At 33.6% G+C, this 26,504-nt stretch overlaps 1 protein-coding gene across 1 annotated transcript; it reads right to left on the reverse strand.

The window, feature by feature from the left end:
- Nucleotides 1-20,690: 20,690 nt before the first annotated feature.
- LOC111876216 (uncharacterized) lies at nucleotides 20,691-24,819 on the reverse strand. Its single transcript, XM_023872754.3, has 12 exons — nucleotides 24,198-24,819; nucleotides 24,007-24,104; nucleotides 23,540-23,641; nucleotides 23,291-23,407; nucleotides 22,970-23,210; nucleotides 22,756-22,883; nucleotides 21,977-22,332; nucleotides 21,802-21,901; nucleotides 21,656-21,715; nucleotides 21,473-21,556; nucleotides 21,260-21,376; nucleotides 20,691-21,127 (listed from the first exon to the last, which is right to left on the reverse strand). The coding sequence occupies exons 2-12, from the start codon at nucleotides 24,064-24,066 to the stop codon at nucleotides 20,822-20,824; spliced, it is 1,671 nt and encodes a 556-aa protein (XP_023728522.1). The 5' UTR covers nucleotides 24,067-24,104; nucleotides 24,198-24,819; the 3' UTR covers nucleotides 20,691-20,821.
- Between the last annotated feature and the right edge of the window lie 1,685 nt (nucleotides 24,820-26,504).

Raw genomic sequence — 26,504 nt, forward strand, 5'->3', positions numbered from 1 at the left:
TCTAATGATATATACATATGTATATATATGTGTACGTATACATGATTTATACTTTATTTTAATACGTAAATATGTTATTATAATTTGTAACTTGTTCATACGAACTCCGTTTTTGACGTTCTTTATATCCACACGTATGTGAAGACGTACTCTACAACTTTCGTTTAGACTCCGTCAGCTAATTCTTGACCGATCTCAAATTTAACAGTAGGAGGCCTTTAGACTGTTAAATGACCGCGAAGAATTCGTAACTCCTTCATACGAACTCCGTTTTCGTCCATCTTTTTACCGTTGAGTTCCTATTAATGAGATCTTCAACTCTCATTTAGGTTGCGTAGGCCAAAAACCGCTCGAACTAAAATTCGAGTTTCGGGTCGTGCACTGCTAAGCCGAATCTTAGAAAAATCATAACTTCCTCATACGAAGTCAGATTTGGGCGTTCTTTTTATCGACGCTCTTAGTTTAACATATTCTACAACTTTTGTTTAGATTGCTAAGGCTAAACCTCGCTCTATCGTAAATTCACTATTTACGCTTCCCGGTGCCGTGCCGGTTTTGCCGTAAAACTTCGACGGGTCATAACTTCTTCGTTATAACTCGGATTTCGGCATTCTTTATATGTACGAAAACCTTGAGACATATTCTACAACTTTATGTAGAGATATCGGGATTAGCTTATACTTTAATTTTGACGCTTATTTTTATTATTTATTAATTATACATTTATAATTAAATTATAAGCACATAAATACACATAATTCACATAATACTCAAATATTTCATTTTTATTACTTCAAAAAAAGAGTTACAAGAGTTGACCTAGACTATTACATTGACAAAAATGCTTAGCCCTGAAACCCGGGCGTTACAATTCTCTCCCCCTTAGGATGATTCCGTCCCGGAATCATGCATCAGCAAACAGATGTGGATAGCGACTCATCATGTCATCCTCTGTTTCCCAAGTGAGATTCGGCCCATTCGAATGTTTCCATCGGACTAGCACCAAGTCGACCATCTTGCGTCGTAACTTCTTAGTCTTATGGTCAACAATTGCCTCAGGCTCTTCGATCAGCCTTTTATTCTCATCCATCCTTAACTCTGAGATTGGAATTATGTCGGGAACATCTCCCGTGAATTTCCTCAAATAACACACATGGAAGGTGTTATGAATACCATTGAGTTCTTCGGGTAATTCCAGCTTGTAAGCTTGGTTCCCTATCTTCTGAAGAACTTTGAACGGTCCAATAAACCTTGGACTCAACTTTCCTCGTTTCCCAAATCGTATAAGTCCCTTCCACGGTGAGACTTTAAGCAAAACGAAATCCCCAACTTTGAAAGTTATCGGTCGTCTTTTCTTGTCAGCATAGCTCTTCTGACGATCCTGGGCTGCTAACATCCTTTCCCTAATCTCCTTCAACTTCTCAGCAGTCTCATGGACTATCTCGGGGCCCATAAACTGCTTCTCTCCGGCTTCAAGCCAACAAGACGGCGTACGACACTTCTGCCCATACAAGGCTTGATAAGGAGCCATCTTGATGCTCGAGTGAAAACTATTGTTGTAGGAAAATTCTACCAGAGGTAAGTGCTCGTCCCAATTCCCTTGGAATTCAAGGGTACATGCTCTCAGCATATCTTCCAACGTCTGAATCGTTCTTTCGCTCTGACCATCAGTTTGCGGATGGTAAGCCGTACTCAAACACAACTTTGTACCTAACTCCTCTTGTAGACTCCTCCAAAACCTTGACGTGAAACGACTATCACGATCTGATACAATCGTAAGAGGGACACCGTGAAGTCTTACAATTTCCTTCACGTAAGCATTTGCGAGCTTATCCATAGACCATTTCTCGTTGGCTGCTATGAAGTGTGCACTCTTGGTGAAACGATCCACGACTACCCAAATCATGTCGTGACCGTTCTTCGTCCTGGGCAGTTTAGTCACAAAATCCATGGTGATGTCTTCCCATTTACCCATGGGTACAGGTAAGGGTTCTAAACTCCCATACGGTTTCTGATGTTGTGCCTTAACCCTCGCACATGTTACGCACTCGGCCACATACTTCGCAACATCGAGCTTCATCGTCGGCCACCAGTAGTAGGGTTTTAGGTCCCTATACATTTTAGTGCTATCGGGATGAATCGAGTACATGGTCTTGTGTGCTTCTTCCATCAGAAGATCTCTTATTCCTCCCGTCTTAGGTACCCAAATTCGATCTTGGAATACCTTCAGTCCTCGACTGTTTGTACCGAACACTGACGTTCTTCCCAAACGTTCTTCCTTTCGGTCATTTTTCTCTAAAGCTTCTTCTTGAGCTTTCCTGATACTTTCAACAATCGTCGAAATGACTTCAATTCTTAACGCTCTTGGCCTTTTCCTTTCCAGATTGACTTTCCGACTGAGAGCATCAGCAACAATATTTGCTTTACCTGGGTGGTAAAGTATCTCACAATCGTAGTCCTTGAGAAGTTCTAGCCAGCGTCGTTGCCTCATGTTCAACTCCTTCTGATTAAAGAGATACTGGAGACTCTTATGATCAGTGAAGAGCTTGCACTTCGTGCCGTAGAGGTAATGCCTCCATATCTTTAAGGCAAAAACTACCGCTGCCAACTCCAGATCATGAGTGGGGTAGTTCTTTTCGTGTTCTTTCAATTGTCGAGATGCGTATGCTATCACCTTTTCTCTTTGGGTCAAAACACAACCCAACCCGACTCCAGAAGCGTCACTATAAACCGAGAAATCTTCGACTCCATCGGGTAGAGAAAGTATCGGTGCTTCACATAACTTCTTCTTTATCTTCTCGAATGCCTCATCGTGTTTCTCACTCCACGTATACATAGCTCCTTTATGAGTCAAAGCTGTTAATGGAGCAGCTATCGAAGAAAAGCCTTGGATAAATCGTCGATAATATCCAGCTAATCCTAGAAAGCTTCGAATCTCCGTGGGACTCTTTGGACGTTCCCACTTCATTACAGCCTCGATCTTTGCGGGTCAACCATTATTCCCTCCTGGTTAACAACATGACCCAAGAATTGGACTTCCCGTATCCAAAAGTCGCATTTGGAGAACTTTGCAAAAAGCTTCTCCTTCTTCAACACTTCTAATACTTCCCGTAGATGCTTGCCATGCTCCTCTTGGCTTTTCGAGTAGATGAGAATGTCGTCGATGAACACTATCACATATTTATCGAGGAATGGTTTACAAACCCTATTCATCAAATCCATGAATGTTGCGGGAGCATTGGTTAGTCCGAATGACATAACCAAGAACTCGTAGTGTCCATATCTTGTTCTGAATGCAGTCTTTTCAATATCCTGCTCTCTCACCTTCAGCTGATGATATCCTGACCTAAGATCGATCTTTGAGAAGTAGCTCGAACCTTGCAGCTGATCGAATAGGTCATCAATCCTCGGCAATGGATACTTGTTCTTCACCGTTGCCTTATTCAGCTCTCGGTAGTCTATGCACATCCTCATGCTTCCGTCTTTCTTCTTCACGAATAACACCGGAGCTCCCCAGGGTGATGAACTAGGTCGAATAAAACCGTTGTCCAACAGCTCCTGAAGTTGCGTCATAAGCTCCTTCATCTCCGTCGGTGCTAATCGGTAAGGTGCCTTTGCTATCGGTGTTGTTCCTGGTAACAAGTCTATACGAAACTCCACTTGTCTATCAGGTGGTAATCCGGGAAGATCTTCGGGAAAGACTTCCGGATAATCGCACACAACCGGTATATTCTGCACCTCTTTCTTCTCCTTCTTGGCATCGATTACGAATGCCAAGTATGATGCACATCCCTTTGACAAACATTTCCTGGCTTTCATCAGGGAGATGATTCCAGAATTCACTCTGCGTTTGTCCCCGTACACCATAAATGATTCCTTTCCGGGTGGGTTCACCTTTACTATCTTCTTTCGGCATTGAATCTCAGCATCGTTAGCGCTAAGCCAATCCATACCCAAAACGATGTCAAAACCGTTTAACTCTATGGGTAATAGCTCTTCGTGGAATTCGTTTCCGTTTAGGTCAATGACGATGTTCCTAATACGATTACTAACAGGTACGAATTTGCCACTGGCAACTTCTACAATCAGGGCATTATCTAGTTTTTCTACAGGCAATGCTAATTTCCCACCAAATTTATGTGATACAAAGGAGTAGTTGGCTCCGGAATCAAATAGTATATTTGCAGGCAAACCATTTACAAGAAAGGTACCTGAAGCGACGTCTGCTGCCTCCTTTGCAGCCTCGAGCGTCATCTGGAAGGCTCTTGCCTTCGGCTTCGGTGGTATGTTGGGTCTTCCCGTCTCCTTCTTCTTCGGGCAATCCCTTGAAATGTGCCCCTCCTCGTTGCACTCATAACAGACCTTCTTAGTGAACGTGCATTCATTGGCATAGTGCCCAGGCTTTCCGCATTTGTAACAAGTGACCCCTCCGTCACACTTCCCAGAGTGCTTTTTCTTGCACTTGTCACACCACTTCGCTTTTGATCCTCCTCCTCTCGAACCAGACTTCGAGAATCTACCCTTCTTACTGGACCTTGAGGATCCGTCAAATTTCCTTTTCTCGCCAACCTCGACTTTGCTGGCAGCTCTTCCCTTAATCATATCCTCCACAGACTTGGCAGCCCAGATAGCTGCCTCCAAAGTAGGTGCCTGACGCACTAGCACCGCGTACTCCCATGGTAATCCCTTTGCGTACTTATCAATTTTCGTCAGCTCATCCGGAACAAGACGCAAGGCAAATTCCATCTTTTCTGTGAAGTTGTTCGTGTATTCATCGATTGACATGCTCCCCTTCTTTAGGGTTAGAAACTGGTTCTCTAGCTCGAGCAGGTTTTGAGCTGAGCAGTACTTTCGTTTGAATTGTACCAGAAATTCTGCCCATGTCAGTTCCAAGGGTTTGTTGGGGCTTAAAGTCTTCCCCAAAGTATTCCACCAACGTACAGCGCCTCCTCGAAACTGACACACTGCAAACGTGGTCTGTAGCTTCCCTCTGCAACCGCATGTCATGAAAGCTAACTCCATCTCCGAGATCCAATCCATGACTCCGATTGGATCTTCCTTTCCCGTGAAAGTCGATGGCTTGCAAGTCTGAAAATCCTTGTACTTGCATCCATTTCTCTCGAATCCGTCATCTTGGTTATTTTCTTGAACTATTGGTTGGTTGACTTGACCAACAGTTCCACTGTAGTCTCCTTCCTCAGTCTGCCCTTCGTTCAACTCGGGCTGTTCGATTTGAATAGTGCCTTCCTCTCGATTTTGCTGGAGCAAACGTCTAGTTTCCTCCATTTGACGATCCAACATAGCCTGGATCATCGCTTGCACTCCGGCCATCGTGACTGGCTCAGGTGCAACTTCTTCTACAACAGGTATTTGTTGAACCACTGGGGGTTGGTTCCTATCTCCATTCGCGTTCACGTTTCCGCTACGAGTCCTTGCCATCTTGATCTATACACCGAATAAGGTGAATTTAGATCTTTATTTAGGATAGACGTTTAAATCGTCCTTATCACTCCGAAACGTTTACATGCTAGTTCTAATATCGTAGTCGTACGTTTAGAATTCTAAACACATAAGGTTTCCAGATCCGGTCGGCAACAGACCATAGATCCGAACAATTAACAGCATATTATGCACAAAGCATTTAGCACATAAAAGCATTTTAGGCACAATTCCTAAAATAAGCTAGTGCTCACACCTCACAATCATCGCTTAGCATTCTAAGTTTAAGTCTAGAAATCCTACAAATTCCTAGTTCGCTTAAACTAATGCTCTGATACCAACTGTGACATCCCCAAAATCACGGCCAGAAAAGACCGGTTTGTTTATGCTTTGTTTAAAAATCAGAGTTACATTTTAAATGAAAGTGTTGCGGAATTTGTCCCAAAACAAAAATATGATAAAGATTTATCAAAAGCATTTCCATAGAAATGTATTTCATTAAAAGAATCGGGATGTCATGTTCGTACAGATCAAAAGCATAAACAGTACAATATAAGCCTTACTACATTATTTCATATCTACAGGCCTATATCCGTAATCCCTCGTCCAAAACATCACACCTATGCTCATGCGCCACTACCTGTAATACATAAAACTGAGTGGGTCAGGCTTGGGAGCCTGGTGAGCACATAGGGTTTTCAACCCACAATAAATAAGTTTATTAATTCAATCAACAATAACCCGATTACCCGTTCCCGTTATCCTCACTTTACGTCCCTAAACACCTATCATAAGGGACCTAGCCTAAGGATCATCATCGGGACGGACACTACTGCTAAGGGGATTCCTCAGCAATAAATGTCCTAAAGGCAACCATGTGGGGGATGGAGTACACCGGTGAACACGTCGTTCACAAACACCTACAGGTTGCGAGCCTGCTAGCGTTCCACTGGACTGTCTAGAAGAGTCCGTGGTCGTCATCCATACTCCGCTAGATGACAGAAACAACAACATCAACATCGAGGCCTCTCATCATTTTATCACACATCAGCTATTACATCTACCCATGTTTTACCCCAACATTTTCGTAGATATAAAATACATATACAGTTTAAATCATTGAAAACATGTATAATAATGTTCATCTAGCATAGATAGCAAGTATTCAGATAATATACACATATAGCACGTAATTTATATAAAATACTTCATATCTATGTGTAAGCTGAAAGTAACTATGCACTCACTTGTTAAGGTGATGATTCCAAAATCGGGCAGCGCTTGCTTCTAACGATTCTATTTTCCTTCGACGAAACCTAACATTATTATCGCTAAATTTTAGTCTAATATTTACCGTGACCAACTATTAGTCTTAGTATTATTATTATTATATAAGCGTTAAACAATATTTTCCAACCACTATGTACAGACAGGGGCCAGACATAAAACACCGGAGGGCAGGACCATTTTGGCATATAGCACTTCTGAAATCCAACAACCCTATGCGGCCCTTTAAACCAGATTCCCCGTACCGCGAGTAGTTAAAAAAAAAATATTATAACGACACTTATATAAGTTATAATAATAGCTCAAATATTTATTATAAGTTCATAATAACAATACTAATTTTAAATATAAGCTATATTAAAATAAGGTAAGCATAACTTACTTACAAGGGGGTTTTAGCTAGGAGTCGGGCTCTGCAGGGGCAGAACTTCGTCGCTGAATCTTTCTAAGAAAGATTCGTGCAGCGCTTCAGCGCTCACCTTACTATACTAAGCTACAGAAAGAGAAGTCGAATCACGAGGGACCGAAATGCTCGGGGGATAAGGAGAAAAAGACTCTTGAATCAAGAGAATGGTGCAAGAAATATGAGAGCCCAAGGCTCTTATTTATACTAATTGAATTTTCAAAAACTACCCTCCATAATTACTTAATGACCTTTTAGTTATATAAACAACTAAACACCCCTCTATAATACTATTATAAATAGATTTAATGATATTTGTACTAAACTAATGTCGAAAGAACTCAACATTAGTCTTATAATGACCGCATCGTCGATACCTTTCTAATGATATATACATATGTATATATATGTGTACGTATACATGATTTATACTTTATTTTAATACGTAAATATGTTATTATAATTTGTAACTCGTTCATACAAACTCCGTTTTTGACGTTCTTTATATCCACGCGTATGTGAAGACGTACTCTACAACTTTCATTTAGACTCCGTCAGCTTATTCTTGACCGATCTCAAATTTAACAGTAGGAGGCCTTTAGACTGTTAAATGACCGCGAAGAATTCGTAACTCCTTCATACGAACTCCGTTTTCGTCCATCTTTTTACCGTTGAGTTCCTATTAATGAGATCTTCAACTCTCATTTAGGTTGCGTAGGCCAAAAACCGCTCGAACTAAAATTCGAGTTTCGGGTCGTGCACTGCTAAGCCGAATCTTAGAAAAATCATAACTTCCTCATACGAAGTCAGATTTGGGCGTTCTTTTTATCGACGCTCTTAGTTTAACATATTCTACAACTTTTGTTTAGATTGCTAAGGCTAAACCTTGCTCTATCGTAAATTCACTATTTACGCTTCCCGATGCCGTGCCGGTTTTGCCGTAAAACTTCGACGGGTCATAACTTCTTCGTTATAACTCGGATTTCGGCATTCTTTATATGTACGAAAACCTTGAGACATATTCTACAACTTTATGTAGAGATATTGGGATTATCTTATACTTTAATTTTGACGCTTATTTTTATTATTTATTAATTATACATTTATAATTAAATTATAAGCACATAAATACACATAATTCACATAATACTCAAATATTTCATTTTTATTACTTCAAATAAAGAGTTACAAGAGTTGACCTAGACTATTACATTGACAAAAATGCTTAGCCCTGAAACCCGGGCGTTACAACGAGATACCGGCTAAATATATGAAACCGGCCACGAAGGGTTAATCCGAAGTTTTAGCCAGTAATCTGTCCTTTTTTGTAAACAAAATTTAATTTGGGACTAAATCGTAAACTGGCCTAAAATATTGGGACTTTTTCGCAGATTTCCCTTTATATAACTATAAGGTTATTAAGTAATTATGGAGAGTAGTTTTTGAAAATTCAATTAGTATAAATAAGAGCCTCTAGATCTCATATTTCTTGCACCATTCTCTTGATTCAAGAGTCTTTCTCTTCTTATCCCCCCGAGCATTTCGGCCCCTCGTGATTCGACTTCTCTTTCTGTAGTTTTAGTATAGTAAGGTGAGCGCTGAAACGTTGCACGAATCTTTTTTAGAAAGATTCAGCGTCGAAGTTCTGCCCCTGCAGAGCCCGACTCCTAGCTAAAATCTCATTGTAAATATGTTATGTTTACCCTATTTTAAATATAGTTTATATTTAAAATTAGTATTGTTATTATGAACTTATAATAAATATTTGAGCTATTATTATGACTTATATAAGTGTCATTATAATATCTTTTTAACTACTCGCGGTACGGGGAATCTGGTTTAAAGGGCCACATAGGGTTGTTGGATTTCAAAAGTGATATATGCCAAAATGGTCCTGCCCTCCGGTGTTTTATGTCTGGCCCTGTCTGTACATAGTGATTGGAAAGTATTGTTTAAACGCTTATATAATAATAATAATAAGACTAATAATTAGTAACGGTAAATATTAAACTAAAATCTAGTGGTAATAATACTAGGTTTCGTCGAAAGAAATTATTTTAAAGTAAACGAAGCGATGTCCGAGTATCGAGTCACCACCTTATCAAGTGAGTGCATAGTTACTTTCATCTTACACATAGATATGAAGTATTTTATATAAATTACGTGTTATGTGTGCATATTATCTGTATACTTGCTATCTATGTTGAATGAACGATTTTATACAGGTTTTATATGATTTAAATTGTATATGCATTTATATCTACATAATATGTTGGGTAAAACATGGGTAGATGAAATATGAGTTGGATGATGAGTTGAAAGGTGATATAGACCATGAGGTAAGGGTGAGAGGTGGACGATGTGAGAAGCCTTGTTCCCAAATGTTAGCCCCATCATCTAGCAGAGTATGGATGACAACCACGGACTATTCTAGACAATCCAATGGAACACTAGTAGGCTCGCAACCTGTAGGTGTTGTGAACGATGTGTTCACCCGGTGTACTCTAAACTCTGGCGATCATGCAGACTTGGTGCCTAAACCTTGGCGATCATGCAGACTTGGTGCCAAAACCTGGCAACTATGCGGACTTAGTGCCTGTTGTATAAACCCTGGTGACTATGCAGACTTAGTGTCTAAACCCTGGCGACTATGCAGACTTAGTGCCTAAGCCCTGGCGACTATGCAGACTTAGTGCCCGTTGTGTAAACCGTGGCAACGATGGACTTCGTGTCGATTCCTTAGGATGATCCTTAGGAATGAATGAACGAGGAATAGCTGATTCTTAGGGCAGATCCTTAAGACTAAAGAAGATAATGGGGATGAGTAATTGGGTGGATTGTTTGATTGTTTAAACATAATAATTATATTATTGTGGGTTGAAAACCCTATGTACTCACCAGGTTTCTCAACCTGACCCACTCAGGTTATTTATATCACAGGTGCCGATATGAAGTGACATTACACTGAGAGATTAAGGAGATATAGATCACTAGTGTAAATGAATGTAAGTTCTGTTTATGCTTATGTTTCTGTATTGACGATGACATCCCAAATGTTTTAAAATGAATAAAATACGTTTCTTCGGAAATGCTTTGATAACGTATTTATCGTGGTTTTTTGGGATTAAATTCCGCAACATTTTTATTAAAAGTGGTACTTTGATTTTCATAAAGCATAAACAAAATCGGTCTTTTCTGACCGTGAAAATGGGGATGTCACAAGATCAGTGAAGATATAATTAGTGGATTATAGATTTGTTACTAAAATCCAAAAGAAAAACCAATGATTAAACGATTTTGGTGAAGATATGATTAGTGGCCTTTGAGGAATAGAGGAACGACGTAGAGATGAGTAGAGTACCACATACAATGACATTAATTAAAACCCGGTTTGGTAATTCCAAAATTTGTTCCTAGTTTGAAGATTATGGTGTTCGCTTGGTGAAGATCGTTAAGGCGCTGGTGGCAGTTGGCATTGTGGCAGCAATAAGGAGACGTCTTATTCTTTCCCTTTCTCAATCAATTACCCCTTTCCCATTATTTGTATCGATGCAACATGCGTATGGATACCCACCTCATTTCTTGCCTCTTAATCAAATCAAATCCACAAAAATAACACAGGTTTCCTCCTTCTTTAATCGATATGCGGGTCGTTCTTTGTAGGTGTTGGGCTCGATGATGGTATACTCCGAGCAGGAAAAAAAGTAGTGGTGGCTTTTGGAGGAGGGGGTCGAAGATGATGAAGGAAGTCAAGACATGGTTCGAGGCTACTGCAAGAAGTTAGGGTTCTTCCTTTTTGTACGAAGAGAGACATCATTACTGATCTTTTAATCTACTAGATCAATAGATACTAATCTTTCCAAAATTACCTAGTTAATGTTAAGGAATCAAATAAAGATTTGGGTATAACTTGTAGCAGATAGATAAAAGGAAGACGATAACAGTATAACAGATGGAGAAGAAACCCAAATGGAAAGAGCCGGTGGAGGGGTCTAGGAAGGAGACGACAAATCGTCGATGTTTTAGCATTCTACATCAATGGAAAAAGTAGGCCAAGAAAAAGAAGAATCAACTGTGAGAAAAAGAAATTGGTGGGAGGCAGCAACTGTGTAAGGAATTCATTGGAGAGACGGTGACTGTGTACTCCTAGATGAAGATGATATTGTCCTGTTAGTATTTCAAGGACCATACTAGATTATTGAGATAAATAAAATGATCAAATCTGCACAACTTCCAAAATTATTGTTCATAAGTCATGACCCACTTTAATACTCCCTCCGTCCTAATATTATTGTCCACAGACAAAAAACACACAGATTAAGAAAAAACATTAATTACCACTAACTTTATATAATAAAATGACAGTTTTGTCCTTACTTTGCATTTAATTTTCCATTAAATGCTTAGTTGGTTAACTAATAATGAAGGAGTATTTTGGTAAAAATGTTATTTATTTTTAAAAGTGGACTATTATTTTGAGACAAACCAAAAAGGAAAGATGGACTATAATTTTGGGACGGATGGAGTATATATATATATATATATATATATATATATATATATATATATATATATATATATATATATATATATATATATATATATATATTATAAAGCTAGCATTTTTCATTGAACCTCATGCATTTTTCCTTTTACTACATTCATTTGAAACTCCAATGACTTTTCAATTCTTTCTAATAATAATTATAAGTTGGTTCATAAGGCTAAATAAATATCAAACCTAAAGTGTAATCATATATAAACTAAATTTCAATATTATATATATATATATATATATATATATATATATATATATATATATATATATATATATATATCAAATAAAGCTAGCATTTTTCCTTGAACCTCATGCATTTGAAACTCCCATGCATTTTTCCTTTTACCACATTCATTTGAAACTCGAATGACTTTTCAATTTCTTTCTAATAATAATTATAAGTTGATTCGTAAGGCTAAATAAATAGCAAACCTAAAATGTAATCATATATAAAATAAATTTCAATATTAAAATAATATCTTTACTTCTAATTACAAATTTATGTTTTTAACTTTTAACATATTATACTTAATTTATTAGTTTTAATATATTGTTGGATATAACGATTGTCATTTTAAAGATACAGTTTTGGAGCAATTTGTATAAAATAGTTAAATTATTAATTTAAATATAATATTACAGGGTCAACTTAAATATAAATTTTAGTTTACTTTAAACAACCCAAAAAATATTTTTTTCAATAGCTAAAAGTGATAAATTGTAGTGTTTTTGTAATAATGATTATAAGTTGTTTAATAAGGTTAAATAAATATCAAACCTAAAGTGTAATCATAAATAAACTAAATTTCAATTTTAAAATAATATATTTACTTCTATTTATAAAGTTATATCTTTTAACATGTTATACTTAATTTATTAGATTTAAAATGTTGTTGTATGTAAACCATTATCAGTTTAAAGGTATAACTTTTGGACAGTTTAGACAAAATACTTAAATTGTTACTTTAAATATAATATTACAGTGTGAACTTAAATATAAACTTTAGTTACACTTAAATAAACCAAAGAATATTTTGTAACTAGTTAAAAGTGATAAATTATAGTGATAAATGCAAAAACTAAATTGCAATCTCAATTTAACTAAAATATTTCCTAAAAATATTTTTATAATCATTAAATGTTTTTCTAATAAGTAGCGTAAAATAACTTACAATAACGGTAGTTAAACATAACTTTATATAAATGATTATATTGTTACGTTTAAAATCAAGAAACATTGTTTGATGTTTTAAATAATTATAATGACATAAATTAAAACATTAAGCAAATAAATTTTAAAAAATTAATTAACAATAAAATAACTATAAATAAAATTAATCCATATATTATATTTAATTTTATTCATGTGTAACTCGCTCATAAAAGTCATTCAAACGATTAAGATAATGTTGTTATAATAGATGTATATATTATTATATAATTCAAAATAACCAATATATTATATCAATTTAGTATACGAATTATTATATCAAAGTTAACAACAACATTATTTTTATATTTTAAAAAATATATATTTGTAAAGACTTCAACTATATCGGTGTTTCTGCGCAACACGCGGATATTCGCCTAGTATATATATAATATGTGAAATCTACAAAACATATTGAGAAAAGCAATATAAGGTAATTAAACCAACAAGGTTAAAAGTAGGTAAAAAGAAATTAGACAAAATTGCAAAAATGATCTCTATGGTTTGCAATTTTTATGGGGTTTATTTCAAACATTGATTTTTTTTGGCTTTTTGGTCATTTTAAACTAGTTTCGTTGCAGATTTGGTCCTTTAATAAACTAAAATTATTGTAATACCCTTGGGATATTTATTTTTTATTGAAAAATTGAAAAAATGGTCCCTATGGTATGCAAAATTTTGGGGTTTTTGTCCAAACCCCGAGTTTTTTGGATTCATGGTCCTTTTGAGCTTGTTTGGTTGCATATTTGGTCCCTCGGTAAACTAAAATTATTGTAATACGCTTGGGGTATTTATTTTCTATTTTACTTTCATTTTTTTAATAAAATACTTATTTATTTATTTAAATAATTAAAAAGTATGAAGGGCCCCACCTCTCTCTCTCTCTCTAGATCACCCACAACCCAATCACCAGCTTCATCTTCTCTTGTGTTTCTTCACATCTACCTCCATAGAAAAATCCACACATTGGGACTACCATCTGCATCAAATGAAACCAAACTTGATGATAATACCTTCATCAAAATCATCTTCCACCCTATTACCGGAGATGCTACTAGAACCCTAAATCTAACGCCACCGCCACCATCATTTGGGATAAATCAATCGCAGGAAGCAGCGACAATGTTCATCACTCTTCTCCTCATTGATCTCTGAATATCATATCGATGGTCCTATATCCCTAGAACATTGTTTCCTTTATCAACTTCATGGTTCAACCTTCCAAGTATCTGGGTCTGAACCTTCATCATACGAGTTTCAAAATTCTAATCAGTTCAACAAGCCTATTCTTGTTTTAATCATGTAAATCGAGATGGGATTTGAAGTCAGGTGGTAAATTCTTTTTAATTTCAGTTATCATGCTTAGATTTGAGTTGCATGTTAGATTTTAAGTTTAAGCTATTGGTTTTGATTTGAGGTTAGAATTAGATTTCAACAATGGTGGTGGATGTCGTGATTGGTTGTTGTTGGCGGAGGTGAACTGTGGTGTTTGTTGGAGGTGAACAATGGTCATGTTCAGAGGTGAACGGTTGTCGGAAATGGTTGAAAAGAGGTTGTCGGAGGAGGTGAATGATGGAGGGGAAGGGGATTATGGGTAATGGTGGAACCATATATGAAGGTGGAAGACGGTGGTAGTGGTAGACTAAGGTGGTGGCGGCTGGTGGTGGAGGTAGACGGTGGTCAAAGGGTGGTGATTGTGGAATATATTCTTAAGTTCATGAATATCTTTTTGAGTGTTCTTGAGATTATGAAGGTGTTCGTGGGTGTTGGAAGAAAGAGAGAGAGAGAGAGTGATAGAGAGAGAGGTGCGTCCTTTATTATTTTTTTAATTGTTAAAATAAATAAATAAATATTAAATTTAAAAAAAATGAAAATAAATGAAAAATATATACCCCAAGGGTATTATAGTCATTTCAACTTTTGGATGGACTATTTTTACATACAAACCACTCCAAAATGACCATGAATCCAAAAAACTCGGGGTTTAGACTAAAACCCCAAAATTTTGCATACCATAGGGATCATTTTTGCAATTTTGTCTTTTTAATTTTTCTTTCATTTTTTTAAAAATCTAATAATTATTTATTTATTTTAATGATTAAAATAAAAAAATTGCCCACCTCTCTCTCTCTCTCTCTATTACCGACCATACCCATCACTGAAGCTACCACCAAACACCATCATTAGTTTTTGCTCTTCATCTTCTTCACCCTTTCACCAAAAATCGTATCCAGATCTGATGATCACCTAAGAACAAAAATCGTATCTAGATCTGGTGAACCCAAAGCAACCCTTTCATTCATAAAATCACCTGTTCAATTTTAATTTTGTTCTTGAAGAGAAGAAAGAGAGTTCAAATCCACCCAAGAACACCTTGACATAAACATTTTCTTAAAATACACACCAATATGTTTGTTTTCCATAATCGACTAAATACATACATACACCCACACATGTTTAGGTTTTCAGATTCGAATTCACACACAGACACATGAAGTATTCAGATTCGATTTCACATACCCACACACAACTACGTTTTCATCTGAAAAGAGAGAAAAGAGCTCAAGAACATACCTGCATATCCGTAACTACATTTTCAGATTTGACTAATTTTTCAGATTTGATTTCCTATTTGATTTCAAAGTTTATTCCTGAGAGCTCAAAGTGAGAAAACCCAACCCCACATATCTACAACTATCGATTTGTGTGTGTGTGCGCGAGTTATTTTATGAAATAGATGTGTGTGTGTGTGTGCGAGTTCGTTTATGAACCAAAAAAACCCATGATTCATTTGAAGAAGAAGGAAATATGGAGATACAGGTGTGAGTTTGTTGAAGAAGAAGATGGAATCAAGGTGGGTTTGTTTTTTTTTCTTTATATCTGTTGAAAAATGAAAGGGAAGGGATGAGTGGTGATTTTTGTGTTTTTCTTATCCGTTACAATGTCGGATATACAAGTTTGTGTGAACATTCACGTGACCAACCTAGGGATTAAACAAATGAGAGATGAACGGATCTAATAGGGTGATTATCCAAGAGAGAGAGAGAGAGAGAGAGAGAGAGGTGGGCCCTCAATTTTTCTAATTGATAAAATTTTAATTTAAATAGAAAAAAACATAAAAAGTATATCAGAATGGCATTTTCGTCTTTTTAGTTTTTCAAAGGACCAAAATCACCAACAAACATGGTCAAAAAGACCACGAAGCCAAAAATAATAATAATAATAAAATAAAAGATAAAAAAATCAAGGTTTAAACTAAACCTTAAAAAAATTCATACCATAGAAACTATTTTTGCAGTTTTGTCAAGAGATTATACATTTAATTATTAGTTTTCAAAAAATGTAATACAACCTCGATGGGTATTTTCTCCTTTAAAAGGAAACGATCGACAATCAATAATTTTGAATAATTAACTAGCAATATAATGTAATTAGACCTGTATTCCTTTTATTCCAAATTAGATGTGAAACCCGTGTATTACACGAGTTTTTTAAAAAAATTAATATGAATATATAAACATTAAATATTTTATAAAATAATATTTTTCCATAACAAAGTGTAATATTTTGGAGCATTTATGAAAAAAATCAAATTGTTTGGAGCATTTATGAAAATTTATTATCAATTTAATATAATGATAACTTTACATATATATATATATATATATATATATATATATATATATATATATATATATATATATATATATATATATATATATATATATATATATAACCCATTAGAATTTTTTGGAAATTTATTTTTAGAAAATTGAAATTCCCAAAAAATGACAAATGGAAAATAACAATTTTAAAAATCCTAAAAAATGACATGTATCAAAATGAAGGAGAAAAAGACAAATGACAAAAGTATTTTCAATTATTAAGGAGGAAAATTAGGTAATAACAAGAATACTTTTACAATGACATTTGGATAAGAGAAACTCTTTTTAAAATAGGTTCGATACAAATAATTAAGCCACGGTGGAAGATAGAAAACATATGGTTGTTTGGTATACGTGTTTGTGAAGACACCTTATGGGCAATTTGAGAAAATGTTAGATCTTCTAAGGTATTATTTGTAAATTTTCTTGACCTCTTCTGTCTACGTCGCGTAGACCATGCGTAGACATTAGTCTTTGCAGACTGTTTGTTTTTTTGAAGACTGTAAATCTAAAAATGTTTGTGCGCCCTATTTTTAGCACATATGTGAAACAAAGTCTTCAAACATATTCTAGCCTAAAAACACATATATCTTTATTTTTTTTTAGTTTTTTTAATTTATATTTATTCCAATGTTATTAATGATAAACAATTTGAAAAAAAAATTAAAATACTTTATAAAAAAGGTTCGATGACACAAACATAATATTTTTGACAAATTTATATATAAATATTTATTATAATAATGGTCGTTGAAGTTATTTATATAAATATGAAAAAAAAATCATAATATATTCTTATATTTTTGTGCCAAATTTTATAAAGCATTATTTAATACAGTATCATCGATTTCTTAGGAAAATATTTATGATACGTTTGTAATTGATTTAATTGAAAAAATCAAAATTTATTTTTATCCATTTATATAGAAAATTCTTTGATTCCTAATTACAATGTTTATGTATAACTTTGCGACCAAAATTGTTCGTTTTTATCAAATATATATGTTAACTCGTACAATTTTTATTTTCACTTTTTATACAATAATACATAAAAGTTGATCTAGTATTTGTTAATTATTTATAACAAAATCGTAAAAATATTAAAAATTCACTTTGACGTTTAAAAAATCAGTTTATTTAAATTTTTGTTTATTTTAGTAGCGTGCAGATGTTAAAAAACCAAACAATTTTTTTTTCATACTACAGACGTTTGGTACACCTCTTCTACTATAGATGTTTATATATATAGTTTGTAGCATGCAGACATTTTGCCATAAAAAAACAAACAACATCTAGTGGTACTCTAACCTTGCTAGATTCTTTATAAAATCTTGTCATTTCAAAATAACATGGATGCAAAACATTAATTTAACTAAAAAATATAGTGGTTTTAATAGATACAAAAATAAATGATTTTTTAGTATTGAAGGATATATTTTATGTTTATAATGTTTTTTTAGCATTGAGGATGATCGAGCATTTGCTCAAATTGCAGTTGTTTTAATTATTGGTAAGATATTTAAATTTTCATTAGTTATTTATATATCAAAATAGTATCATTATATTTTATAATAGTTATTAATAAGCAAAAACATAATCACATATATTTATTTTAAAGGTTAATTTCATAAAAACTTTATATTTTTTTCCGGATTAAATATTAACTTTATTTTTTTCAAAAAGAAAAAAATTGCAATTTAATCAAGAAAATTTTATAAGATTAACCTTATTTTAAAAGAAAAACAAGATATGGTTTATTTTGGAAACTGAATGTGTTTATGGACAAATTGGTGTAGGAATTGTAACAAAAGCCCATCGTCCTTGGGCTTCAAAATCCGATTGCCATATATAATACTTGTGTAATCAATTCATCCAACATTGTTCACTAAATCGTTGAGATCCTCTCCTAATAATTTATAGTTTTTGAGTTCAAATAAAACCCATATTGTTGAGAAAAGAAAATGAGTAAGCCTGCAAAGATAAACGACCACTCATATAAGCAAAAAAAATACATCAACCAAAAGTAAAACAAACAAACACACACACATAAATATATCGAGAACACAATAATAGGTCTAAAAAATAACATAATCTCAAGCTGTCTAGCTAGTCTCTTTTATTGATTTTGGCAAGAATATGTAAAATATGTTGAGCTGTGGAGTTTGATACTGAAGTTGATCTCCATTAGAGAGATTCCATAATCTGTAGATTCTGACGAATAAATTTTAGAGGCCAAAAGGTAGTTTTCATTGATAAATTCAAGAAGTAGGTTCAGAAGGGGTTGGCTAAAAAGACACATCATATTGCAATATGGACACCCTAATTAATTTTTTAAATATTTTTATTGGCTGAAATTGCATTGTTTTCCGAAAAAACTGATTATAAACAATTAATTATTGATTGGCCTTTTAAAAAGTGGTCAATGGATTGTATCATTCCACCAAAAAAAATCTCTTTAATTGTCATGTTAACATAACACGATTATTTTGAACATGTGAACCCCAATAATTAGCATGTTCTTTATTTCTTTTCTTCTCATCTTTAATTGTATGTTTGCCATTTTAAACCCCAACACTATATGTCACAAACAATACAACCACACGAGCCCACGAAACCCATTTGAGCTATATGACATAATTCTATCATCATCCATTCATATTTAATTTGTGAATTACATATTTCATATTTTTGTGTTGTACGATTATACTTTTATCTATATTACTTATCACTTTATTTTGTGTCTATGTATTCTGTATCTTAGGTTTATGTATTTTAATAAACTTTCTCGTCGATTGGTCATTATGTTTATAATGTTTGGGTGATGGGTATGAAAGAAAATTATTCAATACATGAATATTATACGTTATATGTAAATATTTTTTTCGGATATTTTGTATTTTTTTTGTGACAGTTAGCCTCATTGTGTGGTTACTTTAAAAATAGTCTAGCGATCTATCTTGTTTGGTTTGTATATATTCAGGAAACCATAAATGATTCCAGCAAGCATTTCTTTAAATTTAATGGTATGAGTCTATAAGAGCTACCCTAAAACAAATACCAATTTATCTAACTTTTCTTAATTAGAAAAAAAACCCATCTCTTTCAAAAATCAAACTTAAACCAGCATCGTTCTCCATATACTCAACAATCAAATTCATGATGTGTATAGTTTTATATTCACATGGTGTAAATAATTTTTTAAAATAGGTATCTTGCAAATCTATATACGGTTTTTGTTTTATAAATATGAACTTTAGATGTTTGCTCCACAAATACTATACAATAAAATTTTATGTATATATACATTTTTTCTCCTTCATTTATGTTAATAATGACAAAGATGCAGAAAATGGCATATGATACAAGTCATCAAACTTGAAGTAAGACAAGCACAAAGTACCATTTTCTTTAAATGTGTAACCTTGTGTCACCATTGGAGTATGAATCAGCAACCACCCATCCTACTTCTTTCCAAAATTACAATAAATAAAATAAATAAACAAAATTACTACACTTTATGTTTGAATACGAAAGAACAGTACGATATACCCTACTCCTTTAAAAAAATATTTAAAGACACACCACTTTTTGTTCTTTGCTTCAATATGGCTACATGGGTTGTCATTGTAGTAGAATTCTATCTTTGTCCTTGCACCAAGGACCACCACCATTTCCCTTTCCCTTTTTCTTTTTAGCCACTTTATCATAATACTTACCATTAATCCTCAACCAAACATCACCATATATCATTTACTTTTCCCATACCCATCTCTATCTTCTCAATATCTTATATCTCATACCCGACACTAATGTTGATAGACTGCTTTATACTGTGTCGATCAGATGAATATCAATTCTCAATCGTCACATCGTTTTGAGTGATTTCTCTATCTAATATTTGATTATATATATATATATATATATATATATATATATATATATATATATATATATATATATATATATATATATATATATATATATATTAAAAGAGCTGACACATGGATATGGGTGATTGTTATGAAGAATGAAATGAATTCAAGGCGAAAATGGGACCTGGGAATAACACTGATTCACATTGTACGCATTTAATATATGCCATCTTCATGAATTTCTTCAACAAAAAACTTGTTCAATCCAAATATATTAAATAAATTTGAATAATACTTACAATGGATTATATATATATCTACTTCCATTTTATGCTATAAACCTGTTTACAAATCTATACTCAACAATCTTAAAGGACAAAAAAAAAATTATTTGTGCAAAAGGTACCTAAATTGAAACTCATAGGGAATAACTCTAACACAATGTGAAAGTGGCACGCTTTTTCCTCTCTCAAGGCACTTCATTGCTTCTTTTCCAACCTCATTTGGTAATTGAAGGCATACCCAATCTAATAAAGATTCCATATCTTTAGCAAAATCAAGCATATACCAATCCAATAGTTTTGGAATTTCCACCATTTTATTTGTTGTTGAAATCCCAATCGCAGCTTGTAAATAATCTTTTTTCGCAATTTCAAGTTCGTTTTCAACTTGAGAGCCAGTGTAGATTCTTACCTTCATTTTTAAATCATGGGTATGAATTAGTTGTGATTTTTTTTTAAGATTTCATAAAAGGATGCGACCTTTTTTCATTTTTTTTTAACAAAGAATGTGATTAATTAATGAGCCTTATCTACAACAACTTACAGAAGGGGAGGACCAGCTTCCACAAGAAAGAGCAAAGGTTACAAGTGGTTCTGATAATTCCAAACCGAATACACTTCTTGCAGTTATCTCATCATTCTTTACTCCCTTCACGAAAGTCTGATAAATTTCAAGAAAATTATATATAAAAAGTAAAAAAAAGAAATAAACTAAACTTTCATTAAAGATTTGGACCATGAAAGGAATTTAACTTACAAATTTTGAATGATAAGGAAGTCGCAATATGAAATGTTCGATGCTGATTGCATTTAAAAAGTGTCCCCCAACATTTATTGTTGCCTGAGTAGGGAACAATTATATAATTTTATACACATAATAAACAATTTATATAATGTTAATTATATACATAAATGTAATATATATATTTTTTTACAATACCTTTTGCATTAATTGAACAACCATTTCAGGACTTTCCGGTATTCCATTTTCAAGAAATGCCTAACAAATTGCATAATTTGAAGATTAGTATTTCTCAAATTGTTTTTATCAAATCTACAAAAAAAAAAAAAAATGGAAAGTCTTACATTCATCATGCACGAATTATAAATATTGATCCAGAAAGCAAGTTTTTCTTGGTGGGTGAGACTCATTAGATCTACTGATTCGAGTTTCCCAAGTAGAAGCCTAGAGAATTATAATAAAAAAATAGGATTAGAAATTGGTTTATAAAGTAAAGAATTTAAAATTAATACGACTTACTTTAATCTTTGTATTAAAAACACAGAATTTGTTGTTCGGTTTTTGTTGATAGAGGTTGCTTCGATGGCGTATAAATATTTATATGGGCCAATGTCTCTTTTTTCAAATTCACAAGAGATATCATATGGATCTTTAAATGCTGTTTCTTTCATAATTTCATTTGATGTCAATGAATGTGGCATTTCTGTTGTACTTTTACTCCTTGTTGAACTCATTCGTATGAAAATGTTCATCAAACATTTTAAAATACTTTCAGAAATCTTATTTGGATCATCGTCTCGTGATAATAATCCTTTTTCTTGAATTAAACTGGTTTTTCCCTCTACATTTGCACCCTCCATTACTTTACCTTCAAACTAAACAAAATAAAATCATTAAATGCATATACATTCTTTCAAGGGAATAATCATAAAAATAACCATCATATATGATATGATGTGACATTTTATAATTTACTATTTCTTATACCAATAGCACGAAATGACGACCGATTTCACAACATAAGTTGTGCCCAACTGGCAAAATAATTTATGAATGATATCTATATCTACCACAAAAAACCTAAAGAAATAAATGAAAATTGAAATTATTCCCAAATAAATAATTAGGATTTTTTTTCTTCGTAAAAAATCATTTTTAATTTTGTAATTGACCAATTGGGAAGTTGGTAGTAATTTTGTAAAATGGTTTAAAAAAAATTGTGAATTTGTTAAATGTCATATCGTTTTTATAATTATCCTTTTTTTAAATATAAATTGAGGAATTTAAACTAAATTCACCTGTAATTTTTTAGGATCTAAACGCTTCGCTGTCAACTTAGAATCAACTGCTGATTTTTTTGCTGGTGTATGAGATTTGGGATTTGGAGATCGGTGTTTGTTCTTCGTGGCATTTGGTGATTGGTTCTCTTTTTCCACCAAGATTATTAAAAAAAGAAAAAATAAGATTTCTTTTCACCAAATAGTTACCTTTTAGGAAATAAAAAAAGTTTACCTGAAATGATAGGTGGGTTTTCGACAAGGGTTGTTGATGAATTGGTCTCAATTTGAGGAGATAACTTGGATGACTTGTTTTTACTTGATTCTTGAAAATCAAGTGAATTTTCAAGATTTCTTTTAGATGATGAAATATAGACAGCTTCTTGATATAAACCTTGCCTAAAATGAACCACTTGTTCTTCAAGCCTCACAACTTCTTCCTCCAAAACAGCAACTTCTGCTAGAAGCTCTAATGTCTACATTCAAAATTACAATTTTGTAAAAAAAATGGAATTTTAATTACGAAAAATAGTTAATATTCGGATTTAAAACTAACTGTAGGAGGGAGGTATGGAGGCAAACGTGGAAGAGCTCCTAAAGGTCTTGTAAATGCTCTTTCTAAAGCTCTATGAACATTCTCTTCATGTCTAAGTCTCTTCCTTAGCTTCTCCACCTGAAATAAATTAAAAAAAAAATACTAATAATATTAATGATAATACAATAATTGAGATATTACATTGAATACCCTACTTAGCGAATACTTTCAAAAAATTTAAATAAAAAGTCAATGGTGACAGCAAGGTACATCTTGTTGCAATGCCATTTTTCTTTCTCTCACTGATCCTCTTCTGGTAGTGGTTGTGTTTGTGCTTGTTTTCTCGACCTCCATTTGCATTTGCGTATCAACCTTTTTTTTTAATATTTATTAAAAAAAAAAAAAAAAAAAAAAAGTAAGTAAAGAACATTGCAATCGGTTTCAACAAGAAAAGAATCATAATGCGCTAAAGAAAGTCACACACAAGAATTTCATCGAACACTTATTGTGGATAAGATTTAAAGTGGCCAACTTTTTCGATTATGTGAAAAACACTTCACAGAAACCCATAATTACTTTTGAGGATCATGATCAAAAACCCAGATTGGAATTGATGCAAATCCGAAAACCCATTTGCGAATTTCTTCAATCAAATTGACTTGAAGAAGATAATCGAGTGAGATTGAAAAAGACTAATCACGCATTTTGAATAACAAATGACTGAATTAGTGAATTACCTTTGGATCTTTGATTGAAGTTTTCATGGGTCTCAAGTTCGTCTTTACTCTGGTATTCATCTTTATAGATAATTACAACAACTTAACATTAATGTACACTGCAACATCACAGAAAACAGCAAATCAAACTTCGTCAAAAGAAAAAACAGAGTATTAAATGAAGAGGCTAAATAAAAACAGATGAACCAGACCTTTAATGGAATGGGTCGTTCGTCTTCTTTTTCTTGTTCTTCTAAATCAAATTCATTCTTTTTAGGAGTATTAATTACGAAAGCTTCATTACCTAAACTGAAACTAAACGCGGGAAAAAAGCCGAAAGCAATTGTACTCAGCCCTGAAAAATCCAATCTTCAGGAGCAAAGTGCCTGCCTCGATTTGTGGGAATCATATATACGCATAAGAAAGTCGGAAAAAAGAACACCCAATTGAGCGTTAGCGATGAAGATATGAACACCCAACTGTGTGTGTGGTTAAGGAGACAGAGAGAGAAAGAGGAAGGGGGCCTAATTCCTCAACAACTGTATGCTTCTTCCTGTTAATTCAATTAATTAAACCAGAGAGATAGAGAGAGAAAGAAAGAAAGAGAGATGATGGCACAGTCCCATGTTTCTGTAACCGAATAGATGCGATTTGGTTTGTGTTTGTATATATATATACACAGTATCATAACAAGGATTTTACAATTGGAGAAAAAAGGAGAAGGTGACACTGAGCTTCTTGTGCGCCATCATGGACTAACGTGCGCGCTTTTCTTTTCAGTGCAAGCATGACCTTTACTCCTTAGATTCATTTTTTTGCTATTGGGAATGATAGGTTTATAGATGTCGATCCAAATGATAAAATATTTTATTGAATATGTGCTTTATGAGATTATCTGTTTTATTAAAGAAGACGACTTTGATTTAAATGCATGAAAATAGTTTAATTTTGGTCGTACGTTGTTTTCAACACGTTAAATGTGTTAAGTTAAAAAATTATGCTGCTTTTGGTAATAATGATATGAATATATAAAGGTTGTAATTATCGTAATATATTTTAGAGAATAAGTTCAAGATTAGTCCATATGGTTTGTAAATATCAAAAACGCTATTAGTTGAAACTTCCCTAGTTTTTTGTGTGTCACACAATTTCTTCCTTTATTTTTCTTTTTTCTCATCTAAAAACTTTATTTTTCTTTTTTCTCATCTAAAAACTAAGGAAAGAATGGGAAACTTTCCTCACTATTTTGTTTTTTTTAAATAAAACTAATTTATTTTTTATGATTTAATTTTTAAATTAAAAACAACCAAAAAAATTAATTAAAAAGAAAATGCATTCCATTAGTTAAAATAAAAATTACAATAAACCTAACATTTAAAAAAGTTGAAAATTAAAAAAAAAAAAAAAAAAAAAAAAACAAACAAACAAAAATATCAAACAAACCAACAACCTACGGAAAAAAATCATATTTTTTTCTCTCTTCTTCATCACGAGCTGGAGAGCCAGTCCCGAGAGATGATCGGTGTTTTCCATCAAGAACTTCATATCCTCCATTTTTTGTCTTCCCGCCCGTTCCTTCTACCTTGCTTCTTCTTTTTCTTTGTCGAACGCCAAACGTTTGGAGAAATTAAGATTATATCGATCAAACGACATTGTTATTTTTCGCATTTCGTCAAGGTCCATGCTGAAATCCGATGCACCCGAAGAAAGTCCTTTTTCCCTTCCTCTTTGCTTTGTCCCTACCCATCGGTCGGACAATTTCTTCTAGCTCGAGTTCGTCGTCTTGATTTAAATCTAGACCGACCTGAGCATCGGAGGAAGTTGTGTAACCACTAGAGCCCGTTTTCGTTCGCTTTGATTGTTGGATTCCAAAAATAAAACCTTGCTCATATTTTTTCCACGTAGGACATCGAACCAATAATTTTGTAACAATCATGCCACTTGAATGGTTTTCCGACTTCCTCAAGGTAAAATTGCAAAGCTTCTTGAAGTATTTATTCGTTGCCTTGGACGCTTTTTCGTTGGATTTTTAGGTTGTTGTACAACCCGTTTATTTTTGAAACCCCCTTGCTATTTCTCGAAATTTCGAATTCAGTTAGTGTTTCGTACGGTAGTCGTCACCTTTTTCTAGCTTCTCCCGAAACCGTTCTAAAAATGCGTAACCAAAAATGCTCTCCCAGTTGTGCATTTACATGAATCAATCCTCAAAAATGTCAGCTCAAGCTTTTACCTAAACTAGCTCTTCTTGTGGAAGCCATGCTGTCGGCTTTTGTCATCCTGGTTGTGCGACACCCTCGCACACTTGTTTTTTTCCCTTTACATCGTTGTGGGGGTGGTGTGGGTTGAGTTTCGGGAACCATCTCTTCTTCTGCCGAATCATCCAACTCATCGGCAAGTTGGAATTGTTGTTGGGTTTGGGTTTGAGTTTGGGTTTGGGTTTGGGGTTGGGTTAGGAATTGAGGTTGATTTGGCGAATGTTGATCGGGAAAAACAACAAAGTTTGAAAACATTTGCGGAGT

The sequence above is a fragment of the Lactuca sativa genome, chromosome 1, assembly GCF_002870075.4.
Source record: "Lactuca sativa cultivar Salinas chromosome 1, Lsat_Salinas_v11, whole genome shotgun sequence".
Lineage (NCBI taxonomy): Eukaryota > Viridiplantae > Streptophyta > Magnoliopsida > Asterales > Asteraceae > Lactuca > Lactuca sativa.

Coding starts and splice junctions, on each gene's coding strand:
- LOC111876216 (XM_023872754.3), bottom strand. CDS start 24,066: ATGAATACCAGAGTAAAGACGAACTTGAGACCCATGAAAACTTCAATC. Junction 21,902..21,976: donor TTTTTAATACAAAGATTAAA/GTAAGTCGTATT, acceptor ATAATTCTCTAG/GCTTCTACTTGGGAAACTCG. Junction 21,128..21,259: donor GAAGCTGGTCCTCCCCTTCT/GTAAGTTGTTGT, acceptor TTAAAAATGAAG/GTAAGAATCTACACTGGCTC.